At 43.2% G+C, this 19,605-nt stretch overlaps 1 protein-coding gene across 3 annotated transcripts in view; it reads left to right on the forward strand.

The window, feature by feature from the left end:
* The window catches only part of MEIS1 (Meis homeobox 1), a 138,361-nt gene that overhangs the window by 5,228 nt on the left and 113,528 nt on the right, over nucleotides 1-19,605 (forward strand). For 2 of the 3 annotated variants that reach the window (XM_024741635.1, XM_024741637.1), the window contains exons 5-6: nucleotides 714-764; nucleotides 2,160-2,306. In XM_024741635.1, the coding sequence (XP_024597403.1) occupies nucleotides 714-764; nucleotides 2,160-2,306 (198 nt within the window). The remainder of the gene's footprint in view (nucleotides 1-713; nucleotides 765-2,159; nucleotides 2,307-19,605) is intronic. The other variant, XM_024741636.1, reaches the window with a different exon arrangement.

The following is a 19,605-nucleotide window of genomic DNA, read 5'->3' on the forward strand; positions in this document are numbered from 1 at the left end:
TGAGGTTTCTAGACCGGTCTTCCCCTATCTGCAAGTGGGCTGCAGAGGTTTCCATCCACCCGCAAGTGGTCCGGGACAAGGTCCCGGGGAAATAAATTCACCTCGAGAGGGGCCGGGCAAGCCGGCGCGGGGAAACGCGAGCTTTGTTTTTTTGACAGCCGGGCAGCGCGGCTCTAATCAGCCCGGGGATTTATCTCCGGGCCTGTCAGCGTGTGTGCTTAAACTTTGCGGACTTCCCAGCCCTCAAAGTCGCGTCATGAGGACAGCGACCGGGCCAGAGGCCCCAAACCACCAGTTTATCTGAAAGGTGTGCAGAAGGTGGCAGAAAGTTTGCAGTGTGAAAAGCCACAGTCTGGGGACTGTTGGGAATATTTTCCGTGCACTCCTTGCAAGGAAACACCTAGTCGAGGGATGCGGCCCTTTGGGGGTGGGGTAGGGGCAGTGGCGCTGGGAAAGGGGCGGGGAGCCATGGGGGAGGAGAAGGTTTATGATCCCCCCTTAGATGCTTGGTTGTTGTTTTAGCTATTTTTTTCTTCTTAAGAAATATAAACCTCTAGATGGTACCCACTCGCTGCTGTTAAGTTTTAGTGTTATTGCCATAAATCAAAATAACTCTATTTGGGGGGTGGGGGGAGGCTGGCGATGTTAGAGCTGCAACAGCCAATTTTCTGCAAACTAGGAATGGGGCACTCATTCTTTTTGTATCTTTGCAGATGATTCAAGCCATACAAGTATTAAGGTTTCATCTGTTGGAATTAGAGAAGGTAATTTCTCTAGCTTTTTCTCCTTTTGCTTCTCCCTCATGCCCAAACACACAGAGGGGGAGGGTTCAGAATGGCTGAAGTTCAGGCTTCTGAGACATTTGCATAAATGACTTTCTTTCTGGTAATTAGTGTCAAGGCCAATCTTAGCGTCCATTTCTCTTTGCAGTTTAATTACAATTTTAGCCACTAAAACCGGGATCACAAACGCCCTAGCCTTGTACTCATTCTTAATACCTTGCTGGCTTTGTATAAATAGTTGCAATTCTAGGCATCCCCTTTGATGTTTAGAATGCTGTTGTGAGTTTGCTTGCAGGTTATATACCTCTGTGGTCTCTTCTCTTCTTTCTCCTCCTCTTCTTTGCTGCCTCTGAGGGGGAAAAGTTTTGTTTAGTTTTAGTGAGTTTCTGGAAGACAGTCTGAGAGCAGCGGCAGGTCAGACACAGGGGAGAGGCAGAGGGGGAGGAGGAGAACGAGGCAGGGAGTCTGGAGGAGTGGTGGGGGAGGCACTTTAACCGTTTTGGAGAGACAAAGCAGAGTTGATAGTTGTGGCAATTTCTTGAATCTGAGAATCCTGCACACACCCCACCTTCACACTCAAGAAAGGGTGTGGGGTAACGTGATTTTGCTAGCTGTTCCATAAATCTCAGCAATAAAAACTTAATGCATTGGAATTCAAACTAACATTAAATTGCAAGCACACTGGGGTTTCTTGTGAATTTTTGCATGTCAGTGATGCCTGGGTCCTGTAAGAGACCACTCCACTTATGCCTAAATATTTTGAAGCATCCTTTTTCCTTTTTTTTTTTTTTAAATCAATTCGATAACTTTTTGTGGCTGTAGGGTTTTTCCCCCATATCGTGAGTCTTTTTTTTTTTTCAAGGAAGCATCATAAAATATGCTTCTTATAGGTAGAAACCCTAATGACAAATGTTACAGGGACTTGGGTTTTCAGGCATAGAACCTATACCAACATAGTATTGGTCCTTTGGAGATATATATATATATATATATATAAATTTTTTCTTAGACATGTTGGAAAAGGATTTCTGATAAAGTAACTGGACGAAATTAAATAGTTTACCTTAAATGTCACCCACGCAGGTCACCTCTCTAATGGCCACAGCCCCGGGAGCCGATGAATTTAACACGGGTGTTGAATATGTTGTAGCCTGTGAATCATCTTGTCACTGTCAATTTTCTGCGATATCTCTATTTTGCAAGAAAAGAAAGTTATTCCTAATTCTGGATGCGTCTGAGGGTCTCTGGAGGACAATTGCCCTGTGTTTCCCCTATTTAGAAGTTTGGATCTCACAAGGGGGGTGGATTGCACTTGTCAATGTCATTTATGAACTTCTGATTATGTTTCCATTTTTTTTTACTTCTGTCATAATGTAGGTACACGAATTATGTGACAATTTCTGCCACCGGTATATTAGCTGTTTGAAAGGGAAAATGCCTATCGATTTGGTGATAGACGATAGAGAAGGAGGATCAAAATCAGACAGTGAAGATATAACGAGATCAGCAAATCTAACTGACCAGGTACGCGCTTTTCAATTTCAACATCCCTGGGAGAAAAAAAAAAAAAAATCTGTATGCATATTGCTTGCTGGGTTACTACCACCTCCTTTTATTATTTGCATATGATTAAGTCCCTTTTAGATACATTTCCATCGAAATGAAAATTTTTGAATAATGTGGCTATTATTGCTTCATTAAGGCTGGCTCTGGGATTCGACCTGGAGAGATGAGCTTGTAAAAGCTTTGCCTGCAAACTTGACCTGTTTCTTGTCGCTTTTAATTTTTGTCTTTATTTTATTTACCCTCTATAATAATGGGAGTGTTAACTGCCAGTGACCGCCTCTGATTGTAGGGCTTTGTTCTGGAGCATTTTTTCCCCCCTTTCTGTCTCGAAGAAAAGTGTAGGGTCTGCTTATTTCTTATTTTATTAGGAATAAACCCAAGATAGGTGGTCTAAGAGAGACAGGGAGGGTTTGAAATCTAGCAAATGCTGGCTATTTTCTCCCTGTCTATACGGTTCATTAGCCTGTCTTGTCAGTTTTCCTCGGCCGAACGCTTCTAGACCTCACTGAACATTGCTTTGTGCAGTGCTCGCTGCAAGCTCGCCCATTTTATTGTACTTAATAGAAAAAATAAGACCAGGCCGAGGTTATAAAAACAGATAAATATGGACGTTTCTCCTCCTCCTTTCCACTCATCCTCCAGCTGGTACGTGCTCTGGGCCCTCTGGGTTGGCAGCTTTTGGAAGTGTCAGCGACAGGGGCGCCCCGGGACTCCCTCGGTGTGGCGGGTGGAGGACCTCGCGCCGCCCTGCTCTGAACTGCCGGCCTCTGCTTGCTTCACCCCCTCCTCTCTCATCCTCCCTCCAGGCCCTTCTTCCGCTGCTTTGCCAAGTGGGGATGACTTTTATTTGGAGTTGCTGGGGGGGATTTCTCTCTCACCCCAACACCGATGTTTGCTCCCAGTCTCTCTCTCCTCTCTCTCTCCCCCCCCACACCCTCTCTCTCTCTCCTGTAGCTGTATCTCTGGATTGGTCCAGAGGAGTTGCAAAAATGCACTGAAAGTGAAAACGTGAGGAGTGGGTGAGATGAAGCAGGGCTCAGGACAGCTCTCGGTTGCGAATTGTGGCACCGCGTCTAAAGATTTGGGTGGCGGGCCTCCTGTGCTTCTCCACCTATAAGTGAAGGCCCAGAGTTGTTTCTCTTTCTGACTTGGCACGTGAGCCCCGTCTTGGGGGAGACAGCAGCCTGCCTTTGTTAGGCCAAAGGACAACCAGTCATGCAGAGTTTTCTTTGCAAGCTCTACCATGATCACGGTTGGCCAGCGGCTGCCTTGCAGACTCCTTGCCGGAATGCCCGACTCCTCGGTCTCGGTGTCATCTTAAAGTTTGCTTCTCTCCATATCACCCCCTTAAAAAAAATTCCCAGCTTGGATTTTTCTGGGTAACCCCGCGGCAGAGGCTGAATTCCTCCTTTTCTCACGACGAGTGGAAGGCAGGCAAAGCTGAGATTTAAAAGCGCCAACGCGCCGGGTCCTTCCTACTATTTGGCGAGTTGCAAACTTTTGGCAGTGTAGACAACACTCGGAACAGGCAGCCTGCGCAATCCTGGAGCGTCCCCACCGAGGTGGGAAACCTGCAGGCGGCTCCGCGTCCCGGCCCCGCCAGCTGCCCGGCCTCCCGCCTGGTTCAGGCCACCAGGCCTCACCCCGGAGCTGTTAAATGCAGATTCCGCTGAGGAACCCTCGGGTAACTGCTGTTGAATAAAAATTGTAATCCAACAAGCCTAACTAGAAAATGGGATTCTAAAAGCTTCGGAGTGCTGGGTACATAAAGCTATCTGAGCAAATTACAAGAATCGCTTAGGGGCATGAATGAAATCAACACTTTAATTGCCTCCAAAATGAAGATTTATACCCCATTTTCTCATCGAATCATTATTTTATTAAAGTCAAAGATAAAGGACCAGAGTTCGGGGTGTTACTCAGTTACCTTTATTTGAGATACGCAGATTGGTAGGCAGTGGTCTCGGATAAAACTTCGCACTTATTCCCCTCCCCACCTATAGAATGAGCGGTGTGCGCCCCTCTCCCGCCGCCTGCAAGTGGGCTTCGCAGCTCTGGCTGAGCTCGTGGCGCCGTTGGCCTGTGCGCGTGGGCGCACTCGCGTGAGCCCTCGGGCTCACCGAAGTCTCCGTTGGTCGTAGGGCAGCAAACCCCAAGCTTGTGCTTTGGAATTATCCGCTTCCCTGGAGCCAGGAGCGGGAGTGCCTGGGCTCCCTTTGGGGAGGGGCGCGCAGAGCGCTGGGCGCACGCGGCACTGTGTCTCGGCCGCGGAGTGGAGTCCCCTGTCCTGGGAGTTGGGGACAGAGGGACGAGGCACTAGGGCCGCCAGGTGGGCGCCAGTGCTCCCAACTGGAGCCGGCTCGCCGGTCCCCGGGGGCCGGGCCCGGAAAGGACGGCCTCGCCACCTGTCTGCGAATGCGGCCCAGCCAGTCTGAGCCCCGGTGGAGTGTGCGCTGCGGGACTGGATGCTTCAGGTGTGGTGCGAGCGCGGGGCCTCGTTAGCTCATTAACCCCTCTGTCTCTAGGGCCTGATGGCTGCGCGGTTTATTTTCCTTTACTTTTCTCCTCGGAGGGCGCGAAGGCTGCCACCCGCGCGGGGACTTGGGATCCACGACTTTGATACCAAGCCGGTTTCCCGGAGGGCTAAGTCGGCGGAAATCTGCTTGGCCTTGTAGTGTCGTTAGTTTGGTGGTATTTTTTGTTTTTGTTTTTTTCTTATCAGATTAAGACGCCAGTCGAAGCCGTAATCCCGCTCCCACCCCACTCTCAACTCCCTGCCCCCCACTCCCGCTCCCAGACCCCGAAGTCCCAGGCCCGAGAGTCACCTCCCGCGGGCGCAGGCCTCCCGGGCGCCCTCTCCCGACTGCTACGCTCCCCGCTTGGCACGGACGCCCCCGACGCCCAGGGCCTGGGAGCAGCGAGGGGCACCGGGGGCTTCCGAGCCTCGGCAGGGGTGAGGGCCGTGCTGAGACCCCGGGAGCGGGCGCAGAGGGGGCCACCGTGCGAGGCGTCGAGGCCAGGGTTGAGCCTGGTTTGCGATGGAGAAGGACGCAGGGCGAGGGGAGGCGGGGCGGGAGTTTGGGGGACCCAGGGTGGAATTGGGGAGGCCAAGAGGGGTTACGCGGGGAAGAATCTGGCTGCCCAGTCGCTAGACTTTAGTCCGCTCTCCAGGAGGGAGCTATCGAATTAAACCTTCCTTCCCAGGGCTGTTTGTTGCTCGCCACTCCTTGAATCTAAGCATTTTCCATTTTCAGGAGGGGTCGAGAGAGGGAATGGAGAGCAGAGCAAGAGTCCCCGGGCCCTGAAGGCCACCAGCGGAGGTGGCCTGGCCTGCTGGTAGCGAGCGGGAGTAGCTTGGCCTGTGCTCGGGCGCCAACCCGGGTTCTCCTACAAGCAGTGGGAGGCAAAGAAAAGGTCCCTTTGGATTACAATTTTTATTCAATAGTAGCTCTCCGGGGGGTCCTCGGCTGAATCTGCATTTAACAGCTCCTGTGCAAGGGCTGGCGGGCTGCGCAGGGCGCCCTGTTGCCTGTTAATCCAGATTTGTCTCTAATATCTGGGGAGAAGTAATGTGGCTCGCGGAGATGGAACCAGAAAGCCAAGCTCACCAGGCAGGTTAAATGCCAAGTGCTGCTGAGCTCCCCGGGGACGGGGAACAGCCGCCGGGGCTGCGTAGCCCAGGCTGGAAAGCGTCAGGCTTCTGGGCCTTGGGGATCAGGGGCAGCCCTGAGCCAGTGCGATTTGGTTCCCCAGTGGGCCAGGGAACCCAGGTGGCGATTGTTTTATTTGAAGAGTCCGGAATGTTGTTTCTGAAGCATAGTTTGAGGTAAAATCCTTAAAACTGAACTTGATCGAAAGCACCCCTCCCTGCAAAGTGTGATGGGGATGCCTCCAAGGGAGATTTAAGCCTTCTCTTTTGGGGAGGTGTTACTAAGGGATGGGTATGGGGAGGCCTGATATTCTTGATGTATTAGATCTGCTGCTTTAGGGGAAGAAAAAAATAGAAGAGACTATGGGATATTTACTAATACTAGGAATGCAAACAATTTATTTTCATCCACTAAGAAAACTGGACACAAACATGGAGGGATAGGAAAATGGTCCCTTTGTCAGTTTGTTTCTAAATGCCTACCCATGGACACATCTCATTTAAGTTGTAAGTGCTTTTAGGGTCTCAGTCAATGCCTTAATCCTGGAACCTCTGTGTCCGCAGGCCTTGCAAGTGATGGGTTCTTGAAGCCATCTAACTTTATTTTGATTGTCGTTGTGAGTCATGGAGGGTACTCTTAATTCCCTTTGGAAATATGTCAAAGGGAAATTATGGCAAGATTCTCTTTAATGATTAAATAATAAGGTGTTGACTGCTTGCCACTACAGTGGCTAATTGGGATGTTCATTCTAGGCCCTTTGTTGCTTAGTATCCTTTGATTTCAAAGACAGTTGTTTACCAGGTGTGTTTTTATTGTTGTGTTCTCATTGGCTCTTTGCGTGGATTTATGTGTGAATGTCAGAGTAGGGATGTATTGATTCTTATTAGGGGCATGTCAAAAAACATCTGAGAGGAAAAAAAAAAGAAGTACAGAGTATATGCAGGTAGGTTGAGATCAATTACATTGTTAAATGTCTCGAAGTCTAAATGCTAATACTACAGAAGGTATTCCCATTTCCTAGTTTCTCTCTCTGTCTGTCTCTCTCCCTCTCTCTCAGTGGAAGTCTCCAGTGCAAGTTCTATGGTTAATAGAAAGCAATGATACTAATGCTACTTTGTACAAGGTAAAGCCCCATAACAGTAACTATTGTTCAGTGATTTAACTAGCTCTGTGGCAATAGGTCACTCAAATAGCAATCCCTTTCTCGCCAGAATGACTCCATTGCTCGTGATTTGGAAATACATAGAGTGGTTGTGTGGACTCTTGCTATCGGTCCTAACGTAGAGATTTTTATTAGAAAACATGGAGAAGCTTAAATAGTAGAAGAAGAGAAGGAGGAGGAAGAAGAAAAGGCATTAAAATACGGGCCCTGCTTTCAAAAAAGTAACTGAAATATCATGTTGTAATTGCCCAACTTTGAAAATAAACAAATTTTAAATCATTATGTTTTCAAACACTCGAATGTTTAAATGTTAAAATGTTTGTCATAGTCCGAAAGATTTAAAACACAGCTGTTGCCGGGTGATGGATGGAAAATTATGGAATAAAACTCCATATTCTTAAAAACAAAGACTATTTGTGGTCCCATAGTAGAAATGTAGGGTTTTTTAAGGCCAAGCGGATAGACTAAAGTATTATGGAGGGGCCTACCGTTATAAAACTAGCTTACCTGCCCTCGCAGGTGGAATTGGAGAAACTGAAGAAAGCATAACAAGTTGTATTAAGACACTTACAAATGAAAATGCTGTCAAATGGATTCAAGTGAAGGATTTTCACATTGGTAATGCTATGCTCGCCATTGCAATAGCAATATTTTCTCATGAAATGTAAATATGTCAAACCAATGTGAAATGCTTAAGTTTTAATAAATGATCATTTAATCAACAAACACAACCCGAGTATGTATACAGAAACTTTTAAAGAAAAGTCGGCAGACAGCCAAATTCCTATAGGGACTAGCAAGGGAATGATCAAAAAACGAACACAAAATAAGACTTCCTGTAAGAAGGTCTATAATTCAACATTATTTGACTCCACTGTCAGGGAAATAGTTGAAGGATAGTAAACTGATACCATTCTCAGTCATTTTTGTTACACAGTCTTAAATGTTTGCAACTATAGTATTTTCCATGGCCTTTTTTGGATTATGATATCTGTTATATTTGTATCAAAGTAGCACTTGAGTTTATGTTATAATTGAAACAGATGTTTTTGCCATTTCTCCTGAGTGCAAAAAATTAAGTTAATATTTAAAGATGACATCAAAACTATGGGAAAGTATTCTTTTACAAATAAAGAAATAAAAATAGAATACATGTGACACAGTGTATCTGACAGTCGTGCAGATGTTAGGCCTGAAAGTTTTCAAAATCCCAAGTAAAACAACGCCACTGTAAATCACATAGGGCAGGAAACATCAGGATATTGGTACCTGTTAAAAAGTTAGGGTCTAAAACACGAAACACAGACTCACGATTTCAATTTAAATAATCATTCCAAATTTTGACTTTGGGGATCCAGCAAAAGTTTGGATATTTTACTATCTTACATATTTGTGAAGAAACCTCACGTGTATAAAATCAGTTTTGAAAAATTCAAGCAGATGAGTATGTGTGTGTAGTGTGAAAGGTAAAAAGACTCCCTCACTGTATCCTTAATTTAATATGCCATGATTTCAGGATTATGGGAATTTGGGAAAGCTTATTGGAGTCTTAAACAGCCTCTCCAGAAAGCAGACCTATATCGGGCAATTGCTGGATTTCCCACACTTCTAAATTTGACATTTTAATAAATGGTATAAAAGCTACCATGTGAAATAAGCGAGTATATACTCATTTAAATATTTGAAACTAGAATCCAATTTCAGTCAATTTAACGCATTCATGTGTGCAGAATTAAAGCAATTGGCAACACTTTGCTACACTCTCTCTGAACACTCTTTTTCCAAACAGCATTTCTTAATCTAGGAAATATGTTCTTGTTAAAGGAAAATACAAGAGTGCAAATCTTTTGAAATTATTTTATATTTCTGGACTTCTTGGTTCAGAATTCCTAAAGCTGACTAAAACATATCAAAAAGAGTTTATTCTCTGTTGACAAAACACTTTTTTTTTACATTTATTGAAATATACACCTGTTGTTTATTTGTATCATGAGCACATACAGTTAAATACAAATTGTAACCAGAACTAAGTCATTAACTCTCTTTAAGTCATGCAATAACCATACTCTGGCTTTTCCATGCACCACTGTATATGGCATAAACTAATGCAGGATAACTAAGTTGTGAAAATAAATTTTATATTATTTGCAATCCTCAAAAATACATTTCCCCATTGATTTCTTCCTTTGATAGCCTCATGACTCCATTTACAAGTAATAGGATTTATAAACATGAGGTAAAGAACCGTGAATGTGAAATGTTACGGTTTTTTAAAAAAGCTTAAATGAAATTGTATTTTTCCACAGAAAGGAAATGCCGTTACTGTTAATAAGTTTACTAAATAATACTTTTAAAATCACTGCAACTTTTTATGAGTTTAACAAGTTTAAGCAACATTTTATAGTCTTCTTTTTTTCCCTTCATTTTGACACAATATCAAGTCTTAAATTTTACAATGGATTTAAACATACATGATTCTGACTCATTTAGAAGATAGTAGTAAGTACATAATTAACATTTTGCGCGATATTAGAATGACTCCTTGACAACATATGCTAACTTAGAATTAATTGTTATCATGAATTTCCATTTCTATAGATTTTTCCTCACATTTTACAACACAACATGATCGCCTGCTCATTATTCATTAGCTGTAAATGTCTGGGTTGTTGGTTGTTATTTAGCAAGACAGAGCCGTAGCTGTTTCTTTTTCATATCACTTTTTCCCACTGACTGGCAGGCCTCCTATGCCTGAGATCTGAACTTGAACTAGTTTGCTAGGTCTCCTTTCCCTATTTGAGTACCTAGTGGGTTATTACCCACATGTGGGTTTATTTTCCTGAGAAGATGAAAAATGGTCCTCACTTTAGAACAGGAATGAATAGAAACCAAAGTCATCAAATATTCCCAAACTGTGCTTTACAATTAGGTGAAAAACTGAAAACTGTTATTCTTGCTTGCTGTCCCCGGGGCTGTGAATACTTGATGTAAAGATTCATATCAGCCTCTTCGTGCTCTTCCTCTTAAGGCCTAAATGTTTGTTTCCAGTGACTGGATTCTTAACTGATAGTCCATATTTGGTCCCAGACTTCCATGATTTGCATTTTATTCTGCATCTGCATTCACATTATGTCCCATAGAAACTCTTTAAAGTCAAGTGTGTTTATGACTATTATGAAACTCTGGAAAATGAAGTTTATAATGAAACTGACATAGTCATCAAAAGGACAATGAAGGGAGCAATTTGATATAAACCCAGAGTTTTCTTACTCGGTCCCAGCTTGTAAAAAGGCTTATCTCTGTTCTTTTAAAAACATTAGAAGCTGAATGAATACGAATTTCTTTGACAATAAAACTCCTCTTAATAGCTCCATAACTATTTGGATGTGTTCTCGAATGTTAAGTTAATTTGACAGACAAGCTATAATTAACTGTGACCTATAGTGTTTTCTGTAATTCAGAGACTATTCCTTAGCGATCTGAAAACTTAATTTCATACTAAATTGTGTACAATGTCTGTGGGTCTAAAGGCCTACTTCCACTATTTTTAAGAAGTGGAAATAGTTTGTGTGTCTTCTGGGCTTCAGAAAGGGAGATACTTCGGGGGTGGGGAACTAACAATTTTTACTGCATGAAGTCCCAGCAAACTACCTAGTGCACATGGGTTCTTTTGGAATTTTTTTTTTTTTCGTAGCCTTCCTTTCTATTCAGTGCAATGTTAAAATTGTTCACACAAAGGGAAAAAAAATCCACTGTGTGTTTCATGGGACAAAAACTCGTACATGACATTTTAAGTCTAGGTATTTCATTGATCATAAAAAGCAGTAGTGTACAGAGAGAGCTAAGAATTGCAGCAAATAGGTAAAACCCTATTAGCTATGATGCTACAATCACGACAGAAACTTTAGCAGTGAAATTAAATTGGGCATTTTGCGTTTAGTTGGAACATTGACTTGAAAGTTCCCACCAGATCTGGGGTTCTTTTAACATCCCCTCCCCACCCCAGCTTAAGAATATTTTAGCGTTAAGAACTTGGTGATAACTCACCATTGGACATTACTTTTATTTGAAATTGTTCATTCATAAGAGACTTCATCTCCTGAGTAAGCACCCTGCCCTTCACTCTTGAACAGTTCAGATAAACGTATTATTTATTTACAGTCTATTGTATACATTATTTATGGGAAATATGCTATAACTCTACAGAGCATATGGAATTTATCTTTGCGAGATATGGGTCGCAGCTCTGCCAAGAGTGGCATAGCCCTGAGTAGATAATAAGACTGCCCTCAGTGTACGGATAAACATCATCTCTTATAGAGTCAGTACGTGTTAGCATTTCATAATAACAGGCGCAAATGCATTTTTCCACTTTCATTTTAATTGTTTCTTGGCTCTAGCTTCTGCCAAAGAGAATCCGGAATTTCACATTTTGAATTGATCTGGGTGATGAATATATCTGAGGAGGAAAATAAGATATTGAGTAGCAGAATCATTTAACCCCTTCATTTCTTTCAGCATGCTTCCCTGTCCCTTCCTTAAGGTGTTTACAATTTTCTGAAGAATCGCGTCCATGACATTTTTAACACTGGTTGTTGTATATTTGGTGGCTTGGCCTATTGTTTCACCTTATTGGGATGCTTTATAAGCTGTGTTCAAAACAAAAACACCAAGAAAAATATCAGGCTCATTGTGCCCTGCACTTCCTTGCACAAAATAATAGAGACGTGTAGACCGCGCTTGTTCTATGCACATCAAGTGTATTGTTGGTGCTCAAGTATTTTTTATTCTAATAATTATTCAAAGCCAGGAACAGTCTGCATCTGAGTGAGCATAAACATTTTTATTCTGGAATTTGGGATTTGCAGCAACTCAATTTTATTTTCCAAATTACCCTGCCATTTCAATTAGGTGCATTGTTCTTCTCTCTACTGTTTCGACATTCTAAAGGTTTGCTTGCCACCTAAGAGAGAGCATTGCCTGAGTATTTAATATTTATTGAGGGAATGTAAAGAACATGCCGATAGAAAAAGAGGAGAATAAAACATTAACAAATCAATTATGGGGCTTTTCTTCACTTGTAGTCTACTTCTAATACTCCAGATACTCTATAACTGTTAAAATAATGCAAAGAGCCTCAAGAATAATAGCCCTGGGTGTGGAGGAAGAATGGCATTCTGATTAACTGGAATTCCTTAAAAAGTGCGCCAGTGGTACAGCTCAACCTCCTGCTTCTGCAATTCACAGTTGCTTTAGTTGATCTCTTAGTTAAAGGCCTTGAACTACAGAGAACTTAGCCAATCTGGGAGCCAGAAACACAAATTAAATTTCAAGATGCTTTGAGAAAGGCCTCTCTAATGATTTTACCGAGATAAATAATGAAGAAAAGGGAACAATCTACTCCCCACCTCCAAATTTCACACTGAGAGGGCTTGAAAATTCAAAAATCCTTGAGGAACGATGATACTTAGAAAATAAAATTTGATTGAAAATATAAAAACTGGCACACTTCTAAAACACACACACACATGCAGCGGAAAATTAGAAAATACCCTGTTGCTAATTGTTAGTGGAAATCAGTGGTAAATGGAAGTTTCCGCTATTCTTTTATCCAAAGCGTAACGCCGTAAGGTAGTAGAGTAAAACATGACTGCATCTTGGCTGAATTCTTGTTTCCTTCTTGTGTCAAAGTTGTGGATTTTCTGGTCTGAGAGTTTAGAAGTAGAAGAGAGAAGATTTCAGAAACACTTGAAAGAGAGCGATGAAGGGCATTGGTGGTAATTTCGAGTTACACAAACTTTCAGGCTGGCGGTATCCCAAAAAAGTATATACACAGTACAGGCTGTGCTGTGAGGGGGTAAGTCACTTCACCTCCCCAGGCCTCAGTTTTATCACCTGTAACATGGGGATAAAGAACCCACTTTACTGAGCTGCTTAAGAACTAAGTAAGAATGCACTTAAAGCATTTAAAACAGTAAACCGTAAACAGAACCTTACATCATATTTCATCTTCTTACCTGTACAGTCTGCCCAGCCTTCAACAACATGAATCTGATTTGGGGAGAGGAGATTGGGTAGTTGTTAATGGGGTGTGGTTTTATAGGCCATTATATAATCATAGAGTTTGAGCAAAATACTGTCTTAATTCCTTTTAGGAGGGGTGGCTATTATTCTGATTTCATCATAGTGTGAGAGGGGACTGGCCACTCAGATGTGTGGCCAAGATAGGACAGTGAATCACTACAGATTTGTTTTTAGGTTCAACTTCAAGTAACAGTTATGTGCAGATCTTGTGCTGAGTACTTTTTTCCCACATTTCTGAGTGCAAATGCTTCCTGGCTGAGGTCCAGTTGCTAACAAGATCTCAGTATCTACTTGTACTCAGGATACAATGTTTTTGGCCTTATCGGATGTTCTTTTTGCTAGGATGGTTGCCTAGAAAATTTGTGGTTTGAAGTTGTTATATATAGGACACTTTTGAGTTTATTTTATCTTAATTTGTTTGCAGAATGAGGCGCACTGAATACTGAGTTACAAATGTAAAGTAAAACATTGGGAAGCAGGCAGTCTTATGAAAGGAACTTGATAACACCAGGTATGCTGGCATGTAATTTACAGATTCTTCTGCCACTCCTATATAGCAGTGATAGAAAATCAGCTAAATTTCAGCGGAAAGTTCTCAGCAGATAAATGAAGAGTAAGGTTTGAATTACTTAGGTACAAATATTTGGAAATACAGAGGTGGCAGTTGGATTTGAGGTTTTTTGTTTTGTTTTTTTTAAACATTTAACTGTGAAATTATAGCTCACAGGTACAATTTCAGGAGTAAAGGCAGATAGAGTCAATATAGGAGTTTATTTTTATTAATACTATACCAGCCACAATACAATAGCATAGGAAAGGAAAGGTTATTAAAACGTAAATTACGTACTTTTACTAAGATTCCGAGCGTAATGAGGCTTTCACTTCTCTTTTGTTCTCCACAACAAACTGCTCAGTAGAATTTGAACATTCAGAGCACTTGAACCATCTTTAGTTCTGCATCTACTTTGCAGTTTTGAGATTTGGGTAAAACTGGTGTCACCTCTTGGTAGCAGTTTCCCTTTGGGTGTAATTTTCCTTTTTCTTTGTAATTGTCTGAATGTCCCTCCCCCATGTACGGATCTATATCCTCTTCTGAGACCACAGTGGGGTCACTAAGAGATGGTGTTGGCATTGATTCTCAATGTCGAAAAATTGGGCAAAATGTGTCAGTGCTGTGTGGATTTCATAAGGAAAGCATTTCGAATATTTTGGGTGGTGTTTTATATCTGTCGTCATTTTCCTTCGCATTGTCAATTCATGTATAATTTCCTGGATGAATGATTTCAACTCTGCAGATTAGTAATGACCCGAGAGTGTCAGAGTTGTGACCTAAAAGATATTGGGCTGCGGGAAAGTAGGATTTTAAGGAGCTTTCGGGGAGTGACCCATCGTGCTGGGCCTGAGCTTCCTAAGCTCACTGCCCTCCCTGCTGCCTTGAGTATTGGGAGAATGGGGCATGGATATTTGCAGGAGAGTAGGTAAAATAGTTAAGGACTAGGAGATTTAAAAAGTGTATCTGACTGCCTCGCTGCTTTAGATTCCATCACGATGTAATTAAAAACACTAAAATCTGTTCTCTCCACGTTCTTGTTCTTTTGCCCTATTCCTCATGCGTGTGATGGGTGCGTGGCACTGTGTGTACATGAAAGTGCACTTGCGTGTCCCCCCATGTCTGAACCAGAGGCTTTGGTGATTCCTGGAGCTCAGACAATCACCTGATACAAAACTTTTCATTTAAAGATGAAATTACTCCTTGGAGAATTTTCACCAAAGGCAAAAAAGCACAAAAATTCTTCTCCTCCTCTCTACACGCCCCATTACACAGAGATAGAGGATTTAATGTCTGAAAAATTAACGTTTTTGTAGGTTTCATTTGTGGGACGTGAGAGCTGGGAAATATAGAACTCAATGTAACAGATGCTGTCTCTGCCTCCACAAACTGCCCACTCCTCCTATCATGCAACGTGTGTGTATGTGTGTGTGTGTGTGTGTGTGTGTGTGTAAATGTATATACATATATATGTATACATATTTAAAGCAATACATCAGGGTTGCTAAGGTTTTAGAACTCTACCTTATTTGATGCTGAGTTAGACACACTTATGCTGTGCGTCAAGATACCGGCTGGCGCCAAGGTCGTGAGCAGCATAGTTAAGGGATAATTGAATAGTCCTTGAGGTGCATTTCTAGATGAGAAGTCCACAGTGGCAAATATGGTGGGGCTGGACCTGTGAGAAGAGGAAGGGTGGTGTCTTGGGGAGAGCCGCAGATCCTGAGAGGGGATGCTGGATTCCCATTGTCTCACCACGAATTTACCATCTGCCCGGAGTCACCAGAATTACCCTCAGGCCTCTATTAAGCGGGGAGAGGGGGTGGGTAATAAGCGCATTTTATCGCAGCATTAAAAGGGGGCCCAACAAGAACGCTGGCAGGCCGGCAGACTTGGCCAAGGCAGGTGGTAGAGGCGGGGACGGGGAAGGAAATGAGAAAAAGGAGAAGTGTGTGAGGGAGATAACCTTTGAAAGAGTCTGTCTCCCTGGCACATGAAGGCCACCACCAGGGACCGCCCCAGAGCCCGACAGAAATCTCCCGAACTTTATCATCTTGCAGCAGGACCGAGGGTGGACTTAGAAAAGGTTTTGCCTCCAGACCATTCCCGAACACGTTTCAACGTGGCCCTGATCCGCGGTATGTGTGCAGGCTGCGGTCTTAATCTGTGAGCTTCTGGCGTTTAAAAACATACACAATCTTAAAAGGGAAGGGGGCAGTTTTACCGTGTTAAAACAAAGCATCCTGCTTAAACTTGTCCTGGTTAAATGCATTTTGCTTAATGATTTCCAGGGATGTTTTTGGAAATCCGTATAAAGAATTTTACATTTTCTTGGAATTACCTGAATTTGCAGCTAGATAGTAGGTTTTGAGAGGAGCAGACTTTACTAGAGCAGGTTTCGCTAGAGCAGGACTCTAGCAAATTGAAGGCGCGATTTGGCGGCTGAGTGTGTAGAGAGCTTTCTGGTATGTTTTGGTTATCAAGCAGATGCCAGTGGGAGCCACCAAGATCTTCAAACAGGAGTTTGAGCACAGCGGACTTTAGATACTCACAAATAAAAAATTCTCAGGATCCCCAGTTTCTCAGCTTCATGTACACACAGGTAACCTGTACTCCTTTTCATAGGAGGACCTGGACCCCTTTTGTCCTTACTGCTCCGTGTTTGGGTCTTTCTGGTGCCTTTTCTTCAGATGGCACCATTGGTTGAGAGACACATTGAAGAATCATACCTGCTGAAGTTATGTGCCTTTAAGGATCCTGAGAGACACTGTTTAGACGGAGGTGAGAAGTCTAGGGAGGGGGCCTAATTAGATGTGGCTAGGCTGGCGGTGTGGCATGGCGGCATTCAGTGAGCCCGTCGCCTCTGCCTCGTGGACCAGTGCAGGTATGTGTGTGCACATGTGTGTGTGGATGTGTGCAGATGTCGGGGTGAGAGCACGTGTACACGCACACTGGTGGACTCCCCTGGTCTGGAGGGACTGGATTGTTCACTTGTAGAAGCGAGCCGGCTCTTTCAGGCCACTAGAGATCATTTACTAAAGAGGCCCCGGTGGTTTGAAAAAGTAAGTGTACTGCCCCAAAGAGAAAGCCTATTGATAGGTGCAGACTGAACTTCAGATTTTGAACACTGTGATCGTTTCATCAATTTCTACATAGCTGCTAGCTGACCTCTTCGAATCAAGATCCCGAGACTCTCATTTATCCACCTTTTTTAAGTGGGACTGGTAGGGTAGAAATTTTGAAGGAAAAAAACCTCACTATTTGGGCCTGAAAAAAAACAAAAAATGATTCTGGCATCGTACCGATGTGATGAAAAACCAAGTGCAATAAAACGTCAAAGTGCTTCGTAGACTGTAAAGTGATTTATAAATATTAGGTATCAAATGAAACTCGATGAGGTGGGGAGGAGCAAAGCACCTGTAAAATCATGTTATTTGAAGGTGAAAATAAGATCAGTTTGCATCCCCTGAGCACACACCAGCTGGGAGATAGCCCAAGGCATAGCGAGCTGTACACGAAGCCAGCTCGGGTTAACCATTCTTTCCAGAAGGTCCATAAACTGAATACACCTGTATGTAGATATTTCAGGGTTGACTAGGTCACCGTACGTTGTTCCATTAGGGTTGTTACTTTATTATTGTCGCATTAAAAGCTATGGTAGGTGCCACTGGCTGCACGCCTAGAAATTGATGTACGCTGTGTCTGCAGAGGAGTATTTTCTTAATCCTCATTTATGGATTAGGATGTTAAGGTTCTGGAGGTTGTGACTTGTCTTCAGACCATGTAAGTGGTCCAGGATGTGTCTGGCTTCAAATTTACTTTCTTCTGCCTGTGTTTTCTTGCAACAAAATATTCTTATATTATATTTTTAGAGTGGTGTACGTTTGTGTGAATGCAAGTATGGCAGGTGTTTTTTAATTGTGCAAGTCTTTTTTAAATGTTTTATGATGTTTAACATAGGGGATCACAGTATCAGGTGCCAATAGACATCCTGTATAAATCACTTGTTATTCATGTATGCATTCCAGAACATATTTGCGTCTAATGTGTCTAATGGCATTTTCCTGGGATGGAGGGCATTGGGATGAAGAAGATATAGTCCAAGACTTCAGAACATTTATAGTGTAGAATTATAGACAGGCTCAACAGGTCATCACAAAACAATATGAGAGTGAAATGAGAGAGGTGTGCAAGAGGTACTCTCAGTGCTCGGGGAGGGGAGCCTCATTCATCCTGGGGGAAGGTTGTGCGTGTATCAGGGAAGGCTTTCTGGGGTGGTGATATCTGAACTGTGTAGGAGGTAATCAGGGGCCAGGTACAGCAGCGCAGGGCATTCCAGGCAGGGGAGAAGGATGAGGGCCCAGAGGGAGAAGTTGAACATATCTGCCAGAAATCACATGCTGAGCACAAGGAACAAGGAGAGGAATGGTCCCCAGAGGGTAGACTATGAAGGGCTTTGTGTGCCAGGTTAAGGACCCAAAAATGTATTCGGTAGGCAGTAGGGAGCAATTCATTTATTCAACAAACATTTCCTGAGTGGCACTGTGCTTGATACGCAGGATGCAATGGTGAACAAAACAGACAGACACCAGTTCCTATCCTCGTGGAGCTTATATTCCAGTGAAATTGAACTCTTTTAAAGCTGGGGAGTGATTTGGCTTGAACTCTTTAGTGCCGTGAGGGCTTTAACAAGCACAGTAATCACTAAGATGAAACGTGAGAGAAAGGGATGAGACTTGATGACTGATTGGATGGGAAGTTTGTGTGAGAGAGCGAGAGAGAAAGGTGTCATGCGTGGTTCTCACAGATGGTTTATACTAGGGGTCCCCAAGCCCTGGGTCACATAGCAGGAGGTCAGCAGTGGGTGAGCGAGTGAAGCTTCCTCTGCCGCTCACCATTGCTCACATTACCCCCTGAACCATCCCCCCCCAACCACGTCCGTGGAAGAATTGTCTTCCACGAAACCGGTCCCCGGTACCAAAATGGTCGGGGACCAATGGCTTATACCATGGGTGGATGGGGTTATACCCACTAGGATCAAGAACAAATAGGAATAAGTCGGGGGTTTGGTGGGGAGACGAAGAGTTTAACTTTGGACTTGTTGAGTCCTTCGTATGGAGTTGGCTTCACAGGCAGTTGGGCATACAAGTCTAAAGCCCAAAGAAGAGGTCCAGAGACACAAATTTCAGACCATATGGGTGACACCTCAAATCACAGTGGTGAAAAGAATCATCTTGAGGAAAATGTGGAACGTGATACGAGGACTTAAAGGATGTCCAAAATTAAGGCATAAATGGAAAAAGGATTCAGGAAGGGAAGAAGAAAAAAAGTCACCAATGGATGGCTTTATTCAGGGGGAAGGATAGGTTGGAAAGTTGCAGTTTGTCTGTTATGTTGGTGGAACGGTCACAAAGCATTGATAGAGGCCCAAGCATGCACTATATACTGTGCTGAGCCAGGAAAGAACAAGATGGGGACGATTCTCCTCCCTCGCCCTGGAGGAGCCTGTAGTCAAGGGGGTCATTGCTTCTATTTCACTACCAGATACCAGTACAATTGCCTTATCAATAAAATATACCACTTGATGAATTTTAGCCTATCATTATTTTTTTTAAAAACCCTTATTTTCGAACATTCTTGAGTAGTAGTAGAGGAATGGGAGTGTGGAGTGTTCAGGCTGTTGAAGAGAGAAAAAAAATGGGGAGAATCACAGACTCGCTTCAAATATTTAAAATGACTGCCTTTTGGGGGCCCCAGAACTAGACAAACTGTAAGTGGAAATTAAAGGGAAATTAAATTGGTTTCCATATT

The sequence above is a fragment of the Neophocaena asiaeorientalis genome, unplaced genomic scaffold, assembly GCF_003031525.2.
Source record: "Neophocaena asiaeorientalis asiaeorientalis breed wild unplaced genomic scaffold, Neophocaena_asiaeorientalis_V1.1 scaffold381, whole genome shotgun sequence".
In the NCBI taxonomy this organism is placed as follows: domain Eukaryota; kingdom Metazoa; phylum Chordata; class Mammalia; order Artiodactyla; family Phocoenidae; genus Neophocaena; species Neophocaena asiaeorientalis.